This window comes from Spermophilus citellus (assembly GCF_964194105.1).
Source record: "Spermophilus citellus genome assembly, chromosome: 6".
Taxonomy (NCBI): domain Eukaryota; kingdom Metazoa; phylum Chordata; class Mammalia; order Rodentia; family Sciuridae; genus Spermophilus; species Spermophilus citellus.
The window spans coordinates 129,954,943-129,979,656 of NC_138187.1; the positions used below are offsets into that span (position 1 = coordinate 129,954,943).

General features: G+C 41.4%; 1 protein-coding gene across 1 annotated transcript; it reads right to left on the reverse strand.

Annotated features, from left to right (window-relative positions):
* Positions 1 to 497: 497 nt before the first annotated feature.
* Positions 498 to 16,727, reverse strand: RHEX (regulator of hemoglobinization and erythroid cell expansion; the record flags this gene model as incomplete). Its single annotated transcript, XM_081299820.1, has 8 exons — positions 16,640 to 16,727; positions 14,531 to 14,609; positions 7,505 to 7,641; positions 4,380 to 4,486; positions 4,044 to 4,144; positions 2,795 to 2,914; positions 1,225 to 1,304; positions 498 to 683 (listed from the first exon to the last, which is right to left on the reverse strand). The coding sequence occupies exons 4-8, from the start codon at positions 4,388 to 4,390 to the stop codon at positions 498 to 500; spliced, it is 498 nt and encodes a 165-aa protein (XP_081155946.1). The 5' UTR covers positions 4,391 to 4,486; positions 7,505 to 7,641; positions 14,531 to 14,609; positions 16,640 to 16,727.
* Positions 16,728 to 24,714: the final 7,987 nt, after the last annotated feature.

The following is a 24,714-nucleotide window of genomic DNA, read 5'->3' on the forward strand; positions in this document are numbered from 1 at the left end:
AAATTGCCAAGCAGAATTTCATTACAGCTGATTAAAAAAAGACCTCACTGCTTTCGCTACTGATGGACTCCACTGTTTTTATACTTTACCTGGAAGATCTTCCTAATATCTGATCTGGGTATTTCTTGCTAGGACATAGTCCTATTTCCTATTTACCCCCACTCTGTTTTTTTTTTTTTTTTTTTTTTTTTTTGTGTGTGTGTGTGTGTGTATTGGATAATGAACCCAGGGGTACTTTACCACTGAGCCACATTCCCCAGCCCTTTTAATTATTTATTTTGAGACAGGGTCTCACTAAGTTGATTAGGGCCTTGCTAAGTTGCTGAGGCTGGCTTTGACCTGGTGATTCTCCCGCCTCAGGCATCCCAAACCACTGGGATTACAGGCATGTGCCACCACGCCCAGCTGCCTTATTTTTAATGGAAGGAATTCTGCTACAAAATGAATGCAAGAATACATAGAGAATCTCACCCTATTAAAAAAAAAAACCCTAGAATTCACACAGCCACTTGAGTGTATTCCACTGGATCCATGAAAGAAGCATTCACAGAAGTCCAGATTTTGGGCTTGGGTTTTTCGGGATTGACATTGACATAATGTGTAGCTTCCTTGATGTTCTCATAGTCCAGGACAGATTCAGGGGCTGAAAAGACCACTGGTGTGTAATTCACATCCTTGATGGCCTGAGGAAGACAACAGAAACACACAGGTCAAGCTTTCTACCCTGTTTGGAGGAGGTCAGACCGTCAGAGGGAACTTGAGCCCAAAGAAGCTGCTCAAAGCTTGGTGGGAAAGGACCCGGATGGATCCAGGTAGCTATCTGAGAGCAGGGCAAGGGCCACGAGGAGGGTTTCCAGTGACTGTGTTCTGTATGTCTTCAGGGAATGGGCTAAAGGATGAGCAGGTGGGAGGTGATGGATGACAGGGAAATGCAGACACTTGATTCAAGTGAGGTCAGGACTCAGTAGCTTTGGGTCCCAGTGAGAGGTTTCCTATTAGCACTTCCACTTTTATGGTCTGCTCACACTCCCTTTATTCGGTGGATTCATGCTAATATGGGGCTGTGGGCAGAAGCCGGACCACCCTCACCCAGGAACGCTCTGAGGACTCACTCAGCCCTCCTTTCTTGCTCCCGCCTCAACAGCTGGGGTGTCCAGAGCTCCCAGTTTTACAGGGACCCTAGGTTACCTATGGAGGAGTGCACATTACTAGGAATCTCATTACCTGGAAGGTGGAAGGCAAAGTGGCAGGGTTGTTCAAGCTGACAGAGCTGATGGAGCTGTCTGAGGACGTGTTGCTCTCATCTGGGGAGAAATAGAAATGATTCCTCCTCCAAAGAAAGTTGGGGAGTGTTAGGAGAGGAGAATGACAATGGAAGGGAGACTGAGACAACAGCAGAGGCAGAACCAGCAATGCGAAGAGGAGAGGGGACAGGAGAAGCCGAGCCCCAAAAGAGAAAGAAAGGGAAACAGGGACAGGGTGGGTGGTGGGTAAGAAGCCAATAGTAGGCAGCAGCTTCCTGCCCAGGGGTCCAGGTACTGTTGCTCCGTCAGCTCATCTAAAACTAATAAAGCTTGCCTAGGCAGGACTGTCTGCCAGAAAAGAAATCAGCAGGGTTGTACCGAGGCAGCATGGCCCGGTCCCAGCCACAGGTTCCAGTCCAAAGCTATCACCAGCTCTAGACAGGTTGTATCTCTTTTGTGCCCTGACATTTGTCCTCTGCAAAGCCAGAGGGCTACACAGTGATTGCTGAGGTCCCTGCTAGCCAAACAGTCTGATTCTGGCCAGGCTCGGAGGACACTCTGAGGCCAGAGGTCAGGGTGAGGCCAGCATTTCCTCTATTCTGCCAAAACTCTGAAGGCCCTAGTGGCACCTTCTGGTTCCCATGATCTCAAGGCCTTCATTATCTCATCTGAAAAGATAAGATCAGAAGGACTGAGCAAAACGCAAACCAATCCAGAGATAAACCCATGGAAAAAGTGCAATCTCTAGAATCTCTGGTGAGTGGGCCCCAGCGGGGCTGCTGAAGTGGCAGTTTCCACCTTGTGGATGGATAGTGACCTATTGGGTCTCCCAGCCCTTGAGATAAAAAAAAAACAGAGGGTGGGGCTTAGGTGGAGCTTGGTGGTAGAGTGCAAGCCCAGCAGGTGAATATGCAAGGCCCTGGGTTCCAGCCACAGCACAGGGGGAAGAAAGGAGGAGGAGAAGGAAAAATAGAAAGAAATAAAATAAGACCTGAGCACAAAACCAATAGGGTGATGGGTGGTGCTCCTGGGTCTAGTGAAGGAATTGTCACCAAGACTTGCATTCATTCAAATTCCCAGATACCCAGGCAGTCTCAGCCCAGGATGAAGTGTCCCCATGGGGAATATGAAGGAGCCAGCTTCTAGAAGCAGCCAATGGACTGGCCAGGTGGTATGATGCCCAGTGACCACCATGGCTGGAGGCAGGCAGAGGCAGTCAGAATCTTGGCTCCACTATTAGCTGGCTCAGCAGAAGAGGCCATAGCCTTAGAAAGAGAGGAGCCAGCCCCCAGGTCCCTGTAATCCATCATTCACACAAGACTGGACTGAGACCCACACGAACCCCCAGGGGTCTTTCTCTCTTTTCAAATAGGATGGGTAACTATTTGAAAAAGGCAGGCTGGTGAGGCCTGCTCTGAGTCTGTGTGAGGGATCCTCAGGCTAGAAATCTGGGTGGCAGGGATGAACATGGGTTGCTGCAGAGATGCTCCTGCATGTACAGACACAGCACAGTAAGCTTCAGGACAAGTTCTCCCCTGCCTCCTACTCACGCCTGTATTGGGGAGCAGGCTCTTTCCAAGTCTCTTTGGCCACAGGGAAGGGATGGGGAGCAGAACTAGGCTCCCGGACCTGGAGTCTGGCTTCTTTCAGTATCCGTTCACTCTGGTGGGCTGGAGGGGAGAGGGTCAGGTTGAAAGCAAAAGAAAACTGAATTAGTGATGTCTTCTCTTGAATTAAGTACCTCTGAACCCTCAAAGGGAGACCCTTCCAGGATCCCTTCAAATCTCAGCTCTGCTGTGCTTCAAACCCCACAGTGGCTCCAAGCCTCACTCCGAATAGAAGCCCCTGTCCCAGCCTCTGAGACCCTCTGTGGCCTCACTTCCCTTCCTCTCCATCCCTGCTCCTGCAGCCTCTTGGCTCTTGCCAGAGTGTGCCCGACATGCTTCTGCCCCAGCCTTTGCAGGAGTGGCTCACTCCTCATTTCCTACAAATTTATACTCAGATGTCAGCACCTTAGGGACACTGGTCCCTTCTCAGCTCCTAGCTTCTTGCCTTGCTTCCTCCCCAGGATTTATCTTTACCTAACGTACATGTGTGTGATTTGTTTATCTTGTTTTTGTCCCATGGAGCACAAATTCCAGGGGATAGGAATTTGTAATTTGTTATGTTTCATATAGTTTGGGCTTAGACAGCGCCTGAGATGCTCAATAAATATCTGTCACATGGATGAATGAGCAAACAAACGAATGATTCAGTGGAGAAGCCTAGACTTTCTTTTCTGGAAAAATCCTCAGAATATCATTCTGCCTCATAGCCTACCTTAGCCAAAGCACCATTATTTTTCCTAATAGTAAAGCTTTTTCATAACAGAGATTCTCTACCTACATTCTTCTGTAGATCATTTTAAGAATTTCAACTCATGTCTCAGTGTAATTATCTTTCCTTCTGTTGCAATTTAAGGCCATTTTTCACATCCAGTCCTCCAACATGATGACAAAACTCATTAGGCTTAAGGTAAGTGAGCCCTCTTCCCCAAGCACATGGAAGCTGGTCTCCAGACAGAGGGTCCAGGTGTGGGAGAAGCCTGGGCTGTCATTCCCAGTAAGAAATAGGTTGGATAAAAGGTGAGGTCAGAGAGGGGATTGCCCGGATGCAGGGTGGTGAAGGGTAAGCGGTGCCAGGGATCTGGTCATTGGGTCCTCAAGTAGGTTTTCAAGTGATAGCTCCCAAGGGGTCTCATCCTCTATAGGATTAGTCTTCTAGGGTGACTGGGAGGGGCAGGGGGACAAAGCCAGTTACCTATGTTCCTGCTGAGCAGGTAATTGAGGGCCATGAGGAGACAGATCTGGAGGAAGAGGGACAACACTGCAATCACTAAGCCATGCCACAGCTTCATCTCTCTGTTGGGAAAGGAGAAGGGTGAAAGTCAGAGATGGCAGTGATGTCAACAGCTGCAAAAGGTAGCCCTTCCCCAGATGGAAGCAGATAGTGGGCATTGTTGGGGGCTTCAGGGCAGATCCTTTTGCCTCTGGACAACATGGCTAGGGTAGCCAGGAAGGGTGTGCACGCCGGGTGGCCAGCTACACCAGTGAGCCTAGTGGAAGCCCTGCTCCGGTTCTTCTTGGGCTCACTCACTCTGTCAGCATGATGAGCTTCTGGCTGAGCTGCCGCTGGTGTGAATGGGGCTCAGACTTTTTCCAGGGCAAGCAGGAAGAGACCCGGGGACAACTGTTCCTGGAGACCTGCAGGGGTGGGGCAAGGAAGTGGTCAGGACTCTTGGGCTTTATGCCAAATTCCCCTCAGGCAAACTTGGTTGCTTGGGGGCCATTTGCCTTCCTCTCCCCAGATTTCAGGTTTTGAATGCGCAAAATAGGTGTATTAATGTTAGTACCTAATAGCCACTCACCCTCAGTGCTAGCCACTGCCCGGCACACCCTCCACCTTCCCAATTTTGGATAGCAATGCTATGAGAGAAGCGCAATTACCATTTTTTTACTGCAATCAAAGGAGATGCAGAGAGATGGGTGGTGCTTGGGTCAGAGGCCTGGAAAGTGATCAGGCCTGACTTTGAACTCTGGGTCCAAAGCCTACATCCAATCTGAGTGCTCTGCTCCTGGAGAGTCTTAACCAGAAGCAAATGGGGTTCTTCCTGAGCAAAGAACACCGGTATAGAATCTTTGAAGAAGTCCAGATCTTAAGTGTACACACCCAGGCTCGTACACCATCAGGTTTATGCATTCACACACCACGCAGCTTCAGTGTGGGCTTTAGGATTGCAGAAGCTGTCACACGCTCACAAGTGCATTTATTTTAAAACACCAGTGTATGAATTCCATCCACTTATTGTTGAATGTGGAGTTTTTTAGAAGCAAAGAAAAGAATCAGTTTAAAGCCCTTGAAATGATATTTATTGAGCACTGAGATGGGGCTCTGCGCCCACCCAATCTTCTTGCTGCAGACCCTAAACCTTAAAAAAACTTTTGGCTGCTATGAATGGTTATTTTTTTTTTAAAGAGAGAGTGAGAGAGGAGAGAGAGAGAGAGAGAGAATTTTTAATATTTATTTTTTTAGTTCTCGGCGGACACAACATCTTTGTTGGTATGTGGTGCTGAGGATCGAACCCGGGCCGCACGCATGCCAGGCGAGCGCGCTACCGCTTGAGCCACATCCCCAGCCCCATGAATGGTTATTTTCTCAATCAGGGTTTCCAAGTGCAAAGGGCAATAAAAAAGACTGAGCTTTTATTTGTAGTCCTCACACTGAGGCTTCTGAGGATCAAAATGTGCCCTGGGAGTCCAGAGAGAGAAAAAAATAATGGTGGGGACGGGGAGTGTGCAAGATTTGCCATCATTGCTTTTCCATGCCTTGTGAGCTCTGGCCACTGGAAGTCTCCAGAGAAGATAACGCCATCTCCCTGACACCTTTCCCACAACCACCACCTAATCCTTGGGGATGACCTTCTTTGGAGGGAGGTCAAAAGATGAGCAACACGTGCCCTATTTATCCTCCTATTTGCTCACCATCCTCCATAATCAATCATAGACACTTCTCACAAAAGACCCTGTCTACCATTTGCTTTTTATTTAAATGAGCAAAGCCACTAACATGTCACTCCCAAAGAATTCTATTTAGTTTGACTTACAAAGGTGGAGTCAGGATGCAGACATGAATTCTTCGTTTTATATAAATTCAGTATGTGAGGTGGGGGTGGGGGAATGAGAATGTCCTAAGTGGGAGAAGGCTCCTGGCTGGGGATGATGGGACCCTTATGATGGAACCCTACTATATGGGTCCCAGCACCCACCACCACTGCAGTGCCAGAAAGCACCACATGGTCACCTGGTTATCATCAGGGCTTCTCCATTCTTCCTGTAGGACACCTGACCTCAGCGCACTCTGGTCATGGTAAGGAGCCCAGCAAAGGGGGCAGCCAGTGTGTCCCCAGGGCTATGCTACCATAATGAACTTGATGATTTTAATTTCTTTCTTTCTTTCTTTCTTTCTTTTTTTTTTTTTTTTTTTTTGTGGTGCTGGTGCTAGGGATTGAACTCAGTGCCTTGTACATTCAAGGCAAGCACTCTACCAACTAAGCTATCGCCCAAGCCCACAATGATTTTAATTTCTTAAGGCTCTTCTCCTACTTAATTTATGAAGAATTATACAACTTATATATATTTGTAGCCTAAGTATTAAAGATATTCATGAGCAAAACATTTTATAAAATCACCACAAACATTTTATGAAATCATCCTATTTCATATGCATCCAATTTTTTTCCTACACATTTTCACATACATGTACCCCGTATATGTAGGTGAAAATATGTACAAATACATATACAATATTTTAAAAACATAGGATCATACAGATTGGTAGGTGTTCCCCTACTTAATATATTGCAAATGTATTTCCAGATCAGAAAACACCTTAGCTAAAAGGCCTATTACTGGGGACCCACTGGCCAAACAAGGCACTGAGATGATTGTTGTTCCATAGTGTGTTTTAAAGATTTGAGTTTGGATTTTGTAAAATGGAACAGGTTCTCCTCAATTCCTAACTGATCCCTGAAGGTATTTGAGCCTGCCATGTCTGGGTTTTATAATAACATCACTTTAAATTATAGTTGTCCCTCAGTGTCCTTGGGGGGATTGATTCTAAGACCCCCCCAATGCCAAAATCTAAGGATGTTTAAGTTCCCTATATAAAATGTCATAATATTTGCACACAACCCATCCTTTTGTATACTTTAACTCATCTCTAGATTGCTTATGATACCTAATACAATGTCAATACTAAGTAACCAGTTGTTTTACTATATTTTTAAGGAACTAATGACAAGAAAAAAGAGTGTGTGTGTTCAGTAGAGACATTATTTCTTTTTTGAATATTTTTCTATTTGTAGCTGGCCTGAATCCCCAAATGCAGAATCTACAGATACGGCATGCCAACTTCACGTTTCACTCCACTAGTGGTTCCTAGTGCTATCTGACATTTGGGGCTAGACAAGGCCTTCTTGTCTAGCACCATTTTGCACACAGCAGGACATGGAGCATCCCAGAAGCCCCTGGATGTAACAGGTCGATGTAAAAAACAAAATGACCCCACACATTTCTAAATGTTCCCTGAAATAAGAAAATTTTCCTCCAAGTGGAAAATCACTACATTGGATAGATGTCCTATTTGTCTTATTTTGGCTCTTGATACAAATCTACATTGTCCAACCTTTCTTCCACCATTACCATATATTATGAGTACATTACCAGTCAAGGGACACACGGCCACTACGTTGAATGAGAGCAACAGAAGCACAGACGTCCAAGAGACCTCAACACGGATTCCAGTTCTGTCCTCTTCTAGCAGTGAGTGATCGAACTCCCCAGTGCCTTGGTTTCAGTGTCTGTTTAGTGGGAAGAATAACAGTATTTATTTCACAGAGTTCTTGTGTGGGCTCAGTGATTTATGCTATTTGTAAAGAACTTATTTTTATGATGCCAGGCACATGGGAAGCACTCAATAAATATTTTTAGGTATTCTTGAACTCTAAAGCACTCTATCATGATGGAGACGAGAGCTGTTAAAAATTGGATTGGTTTTGTCGTAAGAAACTTAGACTTTTTTTTATTATAGTTTGGAAACAAGATCTAGGACAAGATGAGGTATGAAAATTATGACAGATGTCATTATTTAAGTGGCTAATGGCCCCAAACCACAATGAGTAGGTTGTTCCCTGAGGCCTAATTACAGATTGCTGATCAGGCCATATGTTCATACACACACACACACACACACACACACACACACACACACACACGCCAAATCAGCAACAGAAGGTAATTATAGCGTGCGCCTGGACCGTGTGGGGGTTTCATTTGCCCTGTTCCATCATTGAGGTAGCGACTGTCCTCACCTCTTTTACTGTGCTAAATTTTGACACCCAGACACACACTAATGTTGTCCTCAGCCAGGTCTCACAACCACGCTGAATCTGAGTGCTGGGAGCATTTTCTTGGTTGTTTCGCACTGGTACATAAGGCTGGATTCCATTTTATTAAGTTCCCCTCTTTTGCTCGGGAAGGCTCTTCCTGATGAGCTCCCTAATAGGGCCAGCATCACATCAGAGATGGGACCAAAAGACTGACAGTTGGTTTTCTTTGAATAGATTCATTCTAGAAAGAATGATTTAAAATGAGGTCACACTAGAAAATTTTATGAAAATCAAATGGACTAGAAGAAACAATCAATCCTGTTAGTATGGCTCTATTACTCTTTTAAAATTAAGTGTCTTCATTAGTTTATTGTCTTCAAAATTAACTGTGGTGGGGCTAGAGATGTGGCTTAAGAGGTAACGCGCTCACCTGGCATGCGCAGGGTACTGGGTTCGATCCTCAGAGCCACATGAAAATAAAATAAAGATGTTGTGTCCATCGAAAACTGAAAAATAAATATTTAAAAAATTCTCTCTCTCTCTCTCTCTCTCGCTCTCTCTCTCTCTTCTCTCTCTCTTAAAAAAAAATAACTGTGGTATAATAGAGAAGAAAACAGGGAGAGGGGCACCTGAATTTTCCTGGCTGAGTTACTTGCTAATTGTGTGTCCTCAGCAAAATACTCCTAATTTTTTTCCTAGCCCAACGTATTTTTTTTTTTTTTGGTACCAGGTATTATTGATCTCTGGGATCAATAAGGGATGGTTAACCACTGAGCAACATCCTCAGCCCTTCTTATTATTATTTAATTTTTTTTTTAAATTTTGAGACAGGCCTTGCTTTTGCTGAGGTTGACTTTGAATTAGCAATCCTCCTGCCTCAGCCTCCCAAGCCGCTGGAATTACAGGCATGTACCACTGCAAGTATTGTGTGTGTGTGTGTGTGTGTGTGTGTGTGTGTGTTTTAAAGGCTGGAGTGGGGGAGGTGAAAAAGAAGCAAAATTTAACTTTCCTATGTTCATATATGAATATACGACCAGTGAAACTCCACATCATGTACACCTCAAGAATTGGATCCTAATTAGAATAAGTAATACTCCATGTAGGTATCATATGTCAAAACACACTCTGCTGTCATAGAGTAGAGTGTGTTTTGACATATATTTATTTGTTCTAAAAAGAACAAATAAAAAAGAAAAATAAATAAATAACAAGCAAATGAAACATTTTTTAAAAAAGAAGTAAAGTTGGATGGAAATGAAAGATTAAAAAAAATAAAATCTTTACTTCCATTTTGCATTCACCCTTCCCCACGTTGCCAAACTTCTCTTCCCCAATTTAATATGCAGTTTCAAATAACCAAGATACAGAGGAAACACAAACCAAGTTAGTAACATTCAGAATATAACCATAGAAACAGAAGAGATTTAAAAAATGTGAGATAAGGAAGGCTGATTTAGGAATCTCAAAAAAAATTAATGATTTCCTAGGAAATATAAATTAGCAAAATTGATTCCATAAGGCACAGAAAAATTAAACAGACCAAAAAAATAAGAATGAAGTTTGGTCAGCAGCTTGGTATTCATCCACCCAAGGCAGAAAACCCAAAGAGAGACTGCTGGGGTTCACCTCCTAGCTCTTTCTCTCTCTAGTTATTTAAACTCTGAAAACCTCAGTCTTCTTAAGCACAAAATGAGAACAATGATAACTAATCTCAGGATCCGATAAATATAAATGATACCTATTTCTAAGGATGATAATGTCTGTAAAACAGTTATAGCTTTTGAGTTATAGTAATAAGCATTCAATAAATGTCATCTATTATTATTTTCCTTTTTTTTCTTTCTTTCCTTTTTTTTTTTTTTTGCCATGCTAGGGACCAAATCAGTTATTATTTTAAAATGAAAAACACTTTAGAATTATTCCCCCAAATTTGTATTCTAGATGGTGTTACCAATGAATTACTTCAACGTTTTAAGGAAAACATAATTTGTACAAAATGTGAACTAAACAGGGTCCAGAAAAACCCCCAAGTTCCTCTCACTTATAAAGAGGCCATATCAAGAAGTTAGCCCAGACACATCTAGGAAATCTACTGTTACAGTAATAAAAACTAAAATTGAGTATGTATCATGTGTAAGAGTTGATGTTACCCTTTCATAGACAAAGAAACTAAGGCTTAGAAAGTTTGAGTAATTTGTGGTCCCCAGCTGAAAGGGTCATGTTTCAAAGACCATCTGACCCAATGGCCTCATCTTAACCATTCCATTTATCTAATTCAAATATAACATCAATTGATTAAAAATTTTAAATGATGATCTCATTAAAGGCCAACAAGCATTTAAGAAAATCTAATATCCCTTTCTGATTAAGTCAATAAAATAAAAGTATCAGAATTGTTTCTTACTTAAAGATTATCTATCCTGCACCATCAATCATTATCTTACCAAACAGTAAACTATTTCAGCAGTTATTTGAGAACAAGAATGTCTGATGTAACAAAAGAACCCTAGAAATTCTAATTCCTGGAAGTTGGAGTCTCCTCCACTTCTAATAATAATGAGGACATTGAATATTTACTGGGTGTGTTCTATATGACAGATGTTTTTATGTATAGAACTCATCTAATCCTCACGACAACCCAGGAGGCAGGTTCTATTATTATTTCCAATTAATAGACAATAAAACTAAGATACATAGAGAGATTTGAGATGTAAAAAAAAAAAAAAAATTAATGAGGCTTTGTGCTCAGGAAGGCTGGGTTTGGAGCCTGAGTCAATAAATTGAGGTGCAGTTTAGGGCAAAGAGAAGTTATCCATCTTTCTTTGAAAAATATGTGATCTTATGCCTAGAAATTCCAAAAAGAACTTTTTGTAAAACTGGTAGAATTAATGATAATACTCAATAAAGTCTATGGCTGTGATCAATACTCTAAAATTATGAGTGGTTCTCTCTATTGTACTAGTAATGGCCAGAAAATAGAATGGGGGGGGGGAATACCATGATATTTAGCAACAGAAATATCTAAAATTAGTCTTAATTATAGAAAACAATTCTGAAGAAAATAATAAAAATTTACTGAGAGACATGAAAGACTTAAGCTAATAGGAAAACACTAAAGCTAGAACAGTTTAAAAATCAGTTTTGAAATTAGATTATTGGCTCCATATAATTCCAATAAAAATTACAATGAGTGGGTTCTTTTTTTTTTAACCTTGAAATTATTCTAACGTTTATCGGGTAAAATGTAATAATTGAGAAGAGTTGAAGTGCATTTGCAGAGGAATAGTGACAGGTGGGTTCCTGACTAGCACTTTTTAAATGTAGTATAGACTTAAAAAATATGCTGCTGTGTACAATAAATATGTCACTAAAGTGTTTCAAAAACCAATGGAGGAAAGGAAAGCATATTTAACAAATGTTGTGCACAGGACAATGGATTAGGTACTTATAACAAAAAAGAAAACAACTTAGGTCCAGGTTTATTTTATTTTATTTATTTTGTTACCCATGTGATAATAAAGTATATTCCAAAAGGATTAAGGAGGTACATGTTTTAAAATTGGCCATTAAAATGAGATGGAAATACAAATGGATATTCATATATTTAATAATATTTATTAAATCCCTGGATGAGAGAAAACTTTCTTAGTTGATATGCAGTGGAGGAAATCACAAAGGAATAAATGAAAAAATAGATTTGTCTTTAAAATATTAAAACTTCTTATGTTAAAAATAAAAGGCAAACAGACAAAAAACTAGAACACATGTGGCAAACCATAATTTTAAAGTGTTCCTCCTTTTCATTTATTTTTAAGAAAAAAAAGCTACACTCCCCAAATGATATACTGGTGAAGGATGTGGAACAGAAAATTCACAAATGATCTATATCAGGACCAAAGCTGTTATTGGGTGGGGGGGGGGAAGGGGGGACGGGAAGCTCCATTGTGAGTTAATTATTTGAAAATAAACTAAGTTTTAAAAATGGAAAGTGGTCTAAAGAAAAAACAAAAATTAAATACGTTATGGTTAAGGTATCAAATGGAATATTTACAGCCTTAAAAAATGAGATTCAGGAAGAATTTATCTAGCGAAAGGATTCGTCTATAAAAATGTAGAGTACATAAATGTGTTATAAGAATTGTAATGCATTCCACTCTCATATATAAATAAAAAATTAAAAAATAAAAATATGTGGATTATTATTAATATGTGGATTATTTTAAAAAGGTAGAATACAGTTGCATTTATCAACATACAATAGTCTTATATCTATATTAAAAAATAAACATAAAAAGAAGGAAAATTTGCAAAGAGAAAATTCTAGGTCATTAAACGTCTCTTGTTATCACATTAGTTCAGTAATAACCCACCCAATTAATCTAATTGTGTTTTTAACAGTAATTCATTAACAATAATTTTATATATTGAATGCAGATTTATTCACAGGTATAACTTTATGGAAAATAAATCAGGGATGTTATTTAAATGTACTTCGTTCATAAAGGGAGACTGGGAGTAAATGTTAAATGTTAACAAAACTGGGTATTGGGGTTGTTTATAGCATCTTTTTAGCTATTTTACTTAGTGTCCCTTTCAAACTTTTCAGTAATTAACATGGATTGTTTGTTTGTTTGTTTTGTTTTGGTGCTAGAGATTGAACCCAGGGCTTTATGCTTGTTGAACACTCTCTCTACCATTGAATTATACCCCAACCCTTCAATTAATTTTTGTAACTGATAAAATTATATACATTTATTGCATACTGTATCTTGTTTTGAAATATATTTACATTGGGGAATGATTAAATCTAGCTAATTAAAATATACATTATTTCACATATTTCATGCCAAAAACATTTAAAACCTACACTCATAACAATTTTCAATAATATAATACATTCTCATTAACTAAACTTTAAGCCAGTTTGTAGTTATTGCCATACTGGGGATCGAACCCAGGGCCTTGTGAGCTAGGCACACACTCTACCATTGAGCCACACCTCAGCCCTCAAAATAAGTTTTAAGACATTGAGAAAAGCCCAGGTTTTCCGAGTGTCTTAAATTAGCATGACACCAAGTCTGTTTACACAAATTTTATCTCCCTATGTTAATAGAACATTGAGGCAATTGGCTAAATTTCTGCATTTTTATCAATCCAGTATTTATTGAGTGGTCTGTGTGCATGGACCTGGGTGAATTACTCTGTTGGCATGAAGAAAGGGAGAACATGCCTGTGCTTTTAAGAGCTCATATTTGTTTGGAAAATTGAGACATTAATATGTAAAAAGGCAAAGAGATGTCATAGATGAAGAAGAATGAGTTGCCAGAGGAGAGCTGTCAATCAAACACAGCACTTCAGCAGAAAAAGAGATCCCTGTGGGATAGAGTGTTCAGGGAAGAGTCACTGAAGGAATTATCTGATGGGTAGATGAATGGATGGATGGAGAGAGGGAGGCTGGCAATACATAGAGCTAAGGCGGTCTGCCAGTCCTGGTGGTACCACACAGCTTTAGTGGAATTGGTTAGAATTGGTTCACAAGTTTGATTTAAATTTGACCTCTTGCAAATAAAATAATGCAGAAAATAAAATAATGCAGAGAAAGCTGAGTATGTTGCAAAGCAACCACTCCAGTAATTAGGGAAACAGTAAGGAGCAGGAACTTAATAGCCCTGTAGAGGGGTTTGGAATTTTAGCTCTGTCCTTTCCAGCTGTGAGCTGCTTTATCTCTCTCACCTCAGTGTCACCTCTATAAAATGGGGATGGCACTTGTTTTTCTTCTTTTTTTTTTTTTTTAACACATACACCTTGTGTGTTTACTCTATATGTGCCTGCAATATGAAAAAACATTTTATACGAATTATTTTTATTTTATTTATAACTTTATGAGGTAGCAACTATTGTTTTCCTCATTAAAAACAAAACAAACAAAAACAAGACAAAACTAAAAAGTTCTAGTTCCCAAGGGGGCTTGGGGCAGACCCTTTGCCATACTGTGTGCAGGATGTAAACTGTTGAGCAGAGTGCATGGCATATATGGGGTAGCTCAACAGGAACTGATCCTCAGCCCAGAGCAGTGTTCAACCCCAAAATGGCTTAACCATATAAATACACACATTTCCATAGAATTCTATTTTTAAAAAAATAAATAAAGCTAAGCTCACTCATGATTTTCAGGTGTTGGGGGGCATGTAAGAAAATCAGTGTATGAAGCCCCTATTCCTAAACCAGCCCTGCCACCATGACTGTCAACACGTCCTCTCATCATGGAACAGAGAAGGTGGAAAGGCCTAGTTGAGGGAAGGAAGGAATGGAGTCTGCCAACCACCCTGGGGAAGAGCATGGCAGAGGGTTAGGGGATTACCTTTGCCTGGTGTCAGAGAAATCTTCTGTTTGGCTCTGATCACCCATCAGGGGTCTTACCCTAGGAAGTTAGGAGTCATCTGGAACAGGAAATAGAACTAGATGAACATTCTGACTCAGCAACGTTATAAATGGTTATCTTAAGCATGGAGCCTCAATTTCCTGGGATGGGGTGGGTTAAATGGATTTGGTCCTGAAATTTTGTCATTCTAAAATTCTGTAAATCTAAAATGGACTAAAGAAATGCATTCTACTGTTATGTATAACTCATTAGCATAAATAAAAAATAATTTTAAAAAATAATAAAATGAACTTTTAGAGTGAAACTCAGATTAACCAGAAAGAAACATTGAGTCCCCACGAGCTAAGCCGCACCTCCAGTCACACTTATTTCCAGGTGCAAGCACAGTAATTGCAGGGAAAGCTTTTTTTTGCAAGAAATTTCCTGAGCTGAAAGCAACTTCATTCCAAGATTGAAACAGCAAGAACACAAAAAATTGCAAACGACTTGAACAGTATTCATGGGTTCATTTTGCTAGTTCCCATTAATCTCCAGGTTCACCTGGAACTAGCTAAGTGAATTATTTTCTATTTCATACATTGGCCAACTAAATAGAGATGAGCCAACTAATTTCATAGAAACGAAACACCTTCTAGAGATTATGCTCAGTTTGGGAGCTCTGGTGGTTAGGACCTTGTCCTTGTTTCACACCTCACATTCCCTAACACAGTTCTGAGTGACACTGGGGTGGTGATGAGGGACTTTGTAACACACTTTACCCGTTGCAATTGGATCAATTTTACGTAACCTTATGAGGGGGCCACTCACTAGCCCTGAGCCTCAGTTTCGTCCTTTTTCAATTGGGAAGTCAAATGTCCACCTCCCAGAATTGTTGAGGGATACATGAGGCCATAGAATGTTCTAGCACTTCTCCCATCTCATTGTCATCTAGTCTGACCTGTGCTCACAAGGGTCCTGTGATTACCTTAATGCTTTCCTGTTCTCATCTTTAAATCCTTCATAATTTTTGAACAAGGGACCCCAGACTTTCATTTTGCATGGTGGCCCCAACAATATGTAGCTGATTCTATTCAAGGCATTGTACTGGGTACGATTGTCAAATCTCACACCACGAGGTTGATACACATAGCACAAGAAGTGGGGTTGGCCAGTTAACAAGCCTTCGCTGTCACCTATTCCCTATTGCCAAGCACTGTGCAGGCCGAGTCCCTCCCAGGATGGGGAGGTGAGGGAGAAGGGCCTGATCTCAGGAGGCTCATCTGTGCTCAGGTTCTCAGATGAGTTTTCTCTCAATGATTCAGTCAAGGCACTAAATGCCTTGGTGCCTCCATTTCTTCACCTGTTAAAGAAGAGCTTCCCATGGCACATGCTTTGGTTGTGAGGATTCAGTGAAGCCCTAGAACAGCGATTGGCAAGCAGTAAGCTCGGCTTCAGGGTCAGCCATTACTGCTTCCTGTCATTATTGGCTTTACCTTGCCCAGATGTTTGCAATTTTTTTTTCATTATCTGACTTCCATTAACGACATTTTTAGACTTCCAAGCTGGCCCCTTTCCCTCCACATATAACTAGTCCCTTGCAGCTCAGAGCAAATTTCAAGAAATATACACCTGTGGAGAGATTTTTTTTTCTGGGATCCGTTCCCAGTTGACTTCAAAAGAAAAACTAATAGCTACTGCAGACAAAGTACTGTCCTGGTACTAGGTGTATGTGACTGAATCCTTGTAGCAATCCTATGAGGTGAGTCTTCTTATACCTATTTTGCAGATGAGAAAACAAAGGTTCACAGGAGTTTAGCAGAGGGATTTGAAATCAGTTTTTTCTGCACCCAAAATCCACTCACCTTCTAGCCGGAGCCCTGATAGCTGCTACTGCTAATGCAAACAGATCTCAGGTCTCAGGAACAAGAGATGCATGCCCGTAAAGTGTGCAAAGTACTGAATCTTAGGCTCACTTCATGCCAATTGCAAATTAAATTCCACACCCTGGAATCTCAACATGGAATCCCAGAGTCACACCTGTACACATTCACAGACAAACATATACCCTACAAATTAATCTAAAATCCTATCAATGCAGACAGTACTTACCTCTGTGGCCATGGGCAAGTTCTGATCCCAATCTATGGGTTGCTGAGGTCCTAATGGAAACATCCTTCTACCTAGCCCCACCCAGAACCTTCTCTGTCACTGGAAGTCAGTCACAAATGTTTCATCATTTCCAACAAACACGCTGCTAGGAAGATTGCGATCTAGCTCAGTGGGCACAACAGGTCCTGCTCTGCTCTGATCCCTGAGTTGGTTTGTGTTGATGAGGGAGATTAGTAATCTCTTTTCTCATGTTTGCACACATTTATATACTCCAAATATGCCCACAGTCTGGAGCAGTGGAGAGAACACTGCATGTCAAGTCAAGAGGTCCGGATTAAGTGCCAGCTCTAGCACCAGCTTGCTGCGTGAGCTCACAACTGGCTGTTCCCCCAGGGACTCATGTTCTTCCTCTGCAGCTTGAAGAAGCAGGGTTTCAGCTACTAGCAAAGATTCCTTCCAGACTGGCTCATCTCCAAACCTGTACATGATGTGGCTGTTGCATGGGAAAGTACACATGGGATGTACACATGGGCAATGGATGAGGATAATTTTTCAAGGACCAATTCTTTGCCTATAAGCATCAAATGAGATGAACCTAAACTGACTTAGTGTCAGGAAGGGGAGGAATGTCAGTTTTAGGCTCTTTGGGGATCTCTGGCTAAAACCCTAAGATCTACAGTTGGGAGTAAGGAGGAATGGAAGGATGAAAAGATAACAGATATTTTTAAAAAGAAAGGAAAACTTTACGGGCCTGTGTGATGTCACCCGTGCTCACAACAACTTGGCCAGTGCAAAATAATGGCCTTTAAGTTCAATATTTCAAATTTGAATACTGGCTCCATCTCTTAGTAGCTGGGAGAGTTGGGAAAAGTTACTTAACCTTTCTGATCTTAAGTTTTAATCTAAAAATTGGGTTAATAATAAATATCTAATTTTAAAGAATTCTCACAAGGTTGATTAAAGTAAAATAATATAAATAAGTAGATGAGGTACCTTAGCCTAGGGTTCTTTTTGGAAAACAAAAATGGTAGCTATTAGGCTGGGCATGGTGACCCATGCCTATAATTCCAGCTTGGGAGGGTGAGGTAGGAGGATCATGAGTTCAAAGGCAGCCTCAGTAAGTTAATGGGGCTATAAGTAATTCAGCAAGCCCTTGTTTCTAAATAAAATACAAAAAAGGGCTGGGAATGTGGCTCAGTGGTTGAGTGCCCCTGAATTCAATTCTCATACAAAAAAAAAAAAAAAGAAAGAAAGAAAAGAAAGAGTAGCTATCAGCATTTTTAACCTCTCAAGCCTGGTGAGAAAGATGCCCCTTGGGACAAGTTCTTCTCAGTGCTTTATTGCCGCAGTCTTGGCTGGGCACAGAATCACGAGCCACCACAGCTTTGTAGATTCAAACAGCAATTCTTTATTCCCGAACTCACGCCGGCCTCCACACATGCTCTGGGGCAATCCCAGTTCTTCTGCCACCCAATTCACCTACTCCACGAGGCTTTCTTCCCAAAAATACTCTCTCAATCTCACGAGAACTCCAAGGGAGCTCAGGTAGCAGGAACGCCCTATTTCCAGCAGCAATAATCCTCAACATCGAACTTCCCTAAAACCCATATTGTCTTAAACTGGGAACGCCCTTAACCCAAGGAGCGGGATACTTCCTCAAACTGCAGGATACACCCTAATCCTGGATCCACCCTGGTCATTGAGCAGGGTCACCTTTCTCAAACACACATGCAAGGTCACAGCAAATTTCCAAGGCAAGTCCATTTAACATGGGGTACGCTGGCAAGGAAATATCGATGCGTCATTCCTACTTGGCAATGGCCCTCAGCACTTTATGAGGCATTGATTGTCCCAGCTCTGTGAGTCTTGCCTGTGGCTGTAGTTTTTTTTTCCTTCATGTGGCTTATGTTAAGAACATGTGGCCCTTTATCACTGGGGGCTTCAGGAATGCACAGGGACACTGGCAGCTGTAGGATGGATTTCCTAACAGGGCCCCCCACACTCACGTCCGCCCTGCTGTGTCAATAATACATTTCTCTCTGCTCCAGACTCAGGTATCGACTTTGCGTTGAATTAACTTGAGCTACAATTAACCTGAGCAAATGAAGCCATGATTCTTGACTTGCTATTTCTATGACCTTTGACATGAATGCCGTGTAGAAATGGCAGTAGCCCAAGCCACGAGACACCCACACCGCTCTGGGACCAGAACCTTCCAGGATGCTGCCTGAGGCTCCCGGTGCCGTGTCATTGTTGATGAAGACCTTTAAGACCACGCACTTCAGGTCCTCCATGTTAGATTTTAGAGCTCCTCACTTGATAGGGGACTAAGACGGGACAGGTTGACGATGTGTCAGAAATGGTGACAATAGGTACACAATGGTTTAATAGGTACACTCTGGTGCACATGCTCACAGTGTCTAGTAGAAAGTCCACTGGACTTGACCTTCAGTGACCTGGAGATCTGAGACATCTCTGAAGGTTTCCTTTTGTATACTTACAAGAAAGTTTTATTTTATTTTATTTTGGTGCTGGGGATGGAACTCAAGGCCTCACACATGCTAAACTCATGGTCTACCACTGAGCTACACCCCAGCCTCTATAAGGAGTTTTGATTCAGTCAAATCCAGCAGCCTTTCTGTTCTAAAATCCTGTGACTTTGTATGTTATTGTCATCCACAACCAGGCTCTATACAGCAGGGAGTGTCATGGAGGAACTATATCTTGTTTTTCTCTGTATCCCAGTTCCCACAATTCTGCTGATAGCTAGTAGGTGCTCAGCAAATGTTTGTGGTGTGGATCAATGAGTGTGAATAAAAGTGTCCTGTAACATGCGCATGGCGTGTGCATGCAGCTCTCACACTCCCTGAGCACATGCAAACACCGACCCACGATGAGAAAGTGAATAGTTCACAAGGCCACCTTGCTTTTTCCTGCCCAGAGAACACTCAGCCGGAGTTCCTGGTCCAGCGCTCCATCTGCTGAGCCCTGTGTGACAGGGCTGCACTTTGGGCTGACAGACTCCAACCTCAAGGTAGGATGTGAGGGGAGATCAGAGCGATGATAAGCAAAGTTATGATATCTGTAACATCAACAGGAAGCTATTTGGGGTTTATCAGCTCGGGGAGAAGCAGCTGAGATGCAGGTGGATAAGGCACTCATCTCCCACCCCATCTCCGCCCCATCTCCCGTCAGCTGCCCTTTAGCAAGACAGTCTCCCTCCCAAGCAATTTACCCCCTTGCATAATGTCCCCAACATTGATGGGAGAACAAAGCTACTCTGCAGGAGAATCAATTTTTCTTTTTCTTTCTTTCTTTTTTTTTTTTTTTTTGGAGAGAGTTTGGTGTGTCGGTTGGATTAAGGACAATTTGGAAAGGGAGGAAATCTACTCGCTATCCAAATCTCTCTAATCCATGTTTGTATCATATTTTGTCTCCATATTTGTATTTTAAGGATTAGCATTGTAACAAATGAGATTTTTAAGACCACAATTCCAGTTATGTCACTCTCTGCTCAAAAACTTTTAGTGGCCCCCGGGGATTTTAGTGGCACAATTCCTTGTCTATATGTATAAAATGCCCCAACAAAGGTCTATGAGGGTTCCCTGCTCTCTGGGAGCCACCTACCTTTCCAGCTCTACCCGGCCACTGGCTTCTATTCTCTCTTCATGCCAGGCTCCCTCCTCCTCAGGGCCTTGTGTCTCTGTGCCCGGACAGTTTATAACATTGTCAATGGCTGCCTAATATCTCACTGATAAAATCCTAACCTTTGACACTGTAATGGATTCTTCTGTCTATGCAGGCGTGGGTCTGTTTTTTGTTATTTGTCTTGTGTTGCATTGTTGGCTTACTTTAGATTATCTCCTCAGAGTAAACATGAAGTTCCTTTTAACATTAGTTAAAGGGAAGGCTCTTACCTCACATTGAACTTCTGCTTTCCAAAAGTCTGTCTCATGGCATCACTAGAAGCATTTGAGCAGATCTATTTCACGACAACCTGGAAAGCAACAAATTCTCTTTTAATAATGACATAGTGTTCAATCCATGGGTGATTTCATTCAAATCTGTTGATAATTAGGGTCATCCCTAATGTTTTTCTGTTTATTGAGCACCAGTCACTGTACCAGATGCTTCACAGACTTTATTAACTCATTTAATTGTCACAACAACCCCGCGAGGAAGATCCCGTAGATAGTATTTTTAAATAAAGAAACTGAGGATTAGGAAGGTTAACATGTCTATAGCCACAAAATTTGGATTCAAATTCAGATCACATATTGTCATCATCATCATTGTCCCAAAGCCATTTTCTTTAAGCAGTACTTCCCCACCTTCTGTTCCCCCAGCTGACTGACTTTTGTGCACTCAGCATGACATGGCTTAATACACAGGCCACCAGGCCATGATCTTACACACAGGAAGCACCCAGCGCCACACCTCGATGGGAGCCACATTCTGTAGACTGTGGCTTCTTGCTCCCTGGCCACCTGCACCCTTCTCCTTCCTTCAAGATTCAACTTTTTGTTAATTAAAATTCTCTCTTCATACACCGTAGTTTAACCTAGTGAACGTTGAATTAAAATGCCCACCTCACAGAATTGTTCAAGATTCATTGAGTCCATATGAAGTGTTCTGCCAAACACTCTACAGTGTGAGGTTTTATTAATTTCAATAATAACCGGGGGGGGGGGGCTGGGGATGTGGCTCAAGTGGTAGCGCGCTTGCCTAGCGTGCGTGCGGCCCGGGTTCCATCCTCAGCACCACATACAAACGAAGATGTTGTGTCCGCTGAGAACTAAGAAAAAATAAATAAATATTTAAAAAAATCTCTCTCTCTCTCTCTGTCCCCCTCTCTCTCTCACTCTCTCTTTTGAAAAAAAAAATAATAATAACAGGGGGAAGGGTAATGATCTCTAAGGATGTAGTGTCTTTTGAAGGTGATGAAAATGACCTGAAATTGATTATAGTAGTAGCTGCACAACCCTGTAAATACTAAAAGCCACAGGTTGTAGACAATTTTAATGGGTGGGTTTTATGGTATGTGGATTCTATCTCAATATAACTGATATTAAAAAGAATAATATCAGATTAAGAGCTGGGTGAGGTGGCTCATGCCTATAATCCCAGAGGCTCAGGAGGCTGAGATAGGCAGTTCATCATTTTGAGGTCAGCCTCAGCAATTTAGTCAGGGTATAAGCAACATAATGAGACCCTTTCTCAAAAAGAAAAAAAAGAGTTAGGGATATCGTTCAGTGGTTAAGTGTCCCTGGTTCAATCCTCAGTGCCAAAAATTAAATTTTTTTTAAAAAAGATATTAAGAGCTTTTCTACTATGGCTACTATGATGTCCTTCCAGATGGTTCTCCCATTCATTTGTTCATTCATTCTACAGATATTTCTTCATGGTGTACTGGAACTTGGCTCTATGCCAAGCAATTGGGATACAAAGTTGAAAATAAACGTGGTCCCTCTCCTTGTGTGTTTGGAAGCACAGGCTTTAGATGAAAAATTACATTGAGCTATGATGAAGGTTACACTGTGGAGAGTTAAAGGGAGTCAGAGAACAGACAGCAGAGGGGCCCATCATGTTTTGAACAGTGAAGGCCTTGGCTCTGATTGAGGAAGTCGGGAGAGGATTCTGGGCAGAGGGAACAGTGTGTGTAACGGGCCAGTAAGAAAGGAGGGCCAAGGTGAAAGGGAGAGGGTAAGAGAGGCTCTGAGGAGGGCAGGGCTGCACTGGGCTGGGTACAGAAGGCCTTGTGGGCCGTGTTACAAACTTCTAATTTATCTGACAAACTGTGTTACATCGGTGTTACAAACTTCTAATTTATCTGACAGACAGTGGGAACCTAGTGAAGGCTTGTTGATAAGTCCAAAACAAACTACATGAGATTTTTTTCAGAAGAAACTTCTGGTTATATTGTCAATAATAGACTGAGGGAGATAATGAGGAAACAGATTTATTTAAATAAGTGGACGTGATAGGATTTGGTTATTGAACCAAAATGAAATATGAGAATTCCAAGATGGCTCATATATTTCCAGCTTGGGCAAGTGAGTGGATGGTGCTGAGGTAGGAATCATGGAGGAACAGCAAAGTAGTTTCTGTTTCTGGTATGCTGAGTGTGACTATACAGGGTCCAGCATGCATAGAGGCCAGGACCAGAATCTGAAGCCCAGAGGGCTCCGCCATCTTGAAAAGTTTCCTGACCTCTCTGGAAATCAGTGTCTTAGAGATGATGATGATGATGATGATGATGATAGCTGTCTCAAGGACTAACATGAGGATTGCATGAGTTCATATACGTGAGGCACTTACAACGTGTCTGATGCATTGTAAAAATGAATAATTTGTGGTGTTATTATTATTTACTCAATAAGTGAAGTCCAGGAAGCAACTAGTTGTATGCATTGGAAATATAGAATTCAGAGGCATCAGCAAGCAGATAGCATTGAGCAAAGTGAGAGGACAGAGCTGCTCCAATATCAGAGGGACAGATGGGGTTTGCTGAGGAGACCTGAAAGTCTTGGAAAAGACATGAGGAAGAAGGTGGGAAGAACTTTCATCCAGCATGTTGTGGCTCCTGGATATACCCCCCACTTTCCTTGGGCATTCAAGACAGCCCCTATTCAAAGTATTCTTAGGGAATTGGTGAATTAAATCAATTAAGGGTTTTCTCTTTTTTTGTATTTTTATTTACATATGATGAAGGAATGTATTACAATTCATATTACACATATAGAGCACAATTATTCATATCTCTGGTTGTATACAAAGTATATTCACACCAATTCATGTCTTAGTACATATACTTTGGATAATGATGTCCATCTCATTCCACCATCATTTCTAACCCCACGCTGCTTCCTTTCCCCTCCCTTCCCCTCCCACCCCTCTGCCCTATCTAGAGTTCATCTATTCCTCCCTTGTCCCCCTTCCCTACCCAAATATGAGTCAGCCTCTTTATATCAGAGAGAACTTCGACATTTGGTTTTTTGGGTTTGGCTAACTTCACTTATCATTATCTTCTCCAACTCCATCCATTTACCTACAAATGCCATGATGTTATTCTCTTTTATTGCTGAGTAATATTCCATTGTGTATATAAACCACATTTTTTTATCCATTCATCTACTGAAGGGCATCTAGGTTGGTTCCATAGTTTAGCTATTGTGAATTGTGCTGCTATAAACTTTGATGTGGCTGTGTCCCTGTAGTATACTGTTTTTAAGTTCTTTGGGTATAGACTGAGGAGAGGGATAGCTGGGTCAAATGGTGGTTCCATTCTCAGTTTTCCAAGGAATCTCCAAACTGCTTTCCATATTGGCTGCACCAATTTGCCGTCCCACCAGCAGTGTATGAGTGTACCTTTTCCCCCACATCCTCACCAACACTTAGTGTTGTTTGTATTCATAATAGCTGCCATTCTGACTGGATTGAGATGATATCTTAGTTTTGATTTGCATTTCTCTAATTGCTAGAGATGACGGGCATTTTTTCATACATTTGTTGATTGATTGTATATCATCTTCTGAGAGGTGTCTGTTCAGGTCCTTGACCCATTTGTTGATTGGGTTATTTGTATTTTTTTGTGTTTAGATTTTTGAGTTCTTTATATATCCTAGAGATTGGTGCTCTAGCTGATGTGTGAGGGGTAAAAATTTGCTCTCAAGAAGTAGGCTCTCTATTCACCCTATAGATCGTTTCTTTTGCTGAGAAGAAACTTTTTAGTTTGGATCCATCCCATTTATCAATCACTGATTTTAATTCTTGTGCTATAGGAGTCTTATTAAGGAAGTTGGGGTCTAATCTGACATGATGGAGATTTGGGCCTCCTTTTTATTCTATTAGATGCAGGGTCTCTGGGTTTTATTTCTAGGTCCTTGATCCCCTTTGAGTTGAGTTTTGTGCATGGTGAGAGACAGGGGTTTAATTTTATTTTGTTGCAAATGGATTTCCAGTTTTCCCAGCACCATTTATTAATGAGGTTATATAAGATAATTATAATTTTGTGGGTTAGTCTCTATGTCCTCTATTCTGTACCATTGTTCTAGCAGTCTGTTTTGGTGCCAATA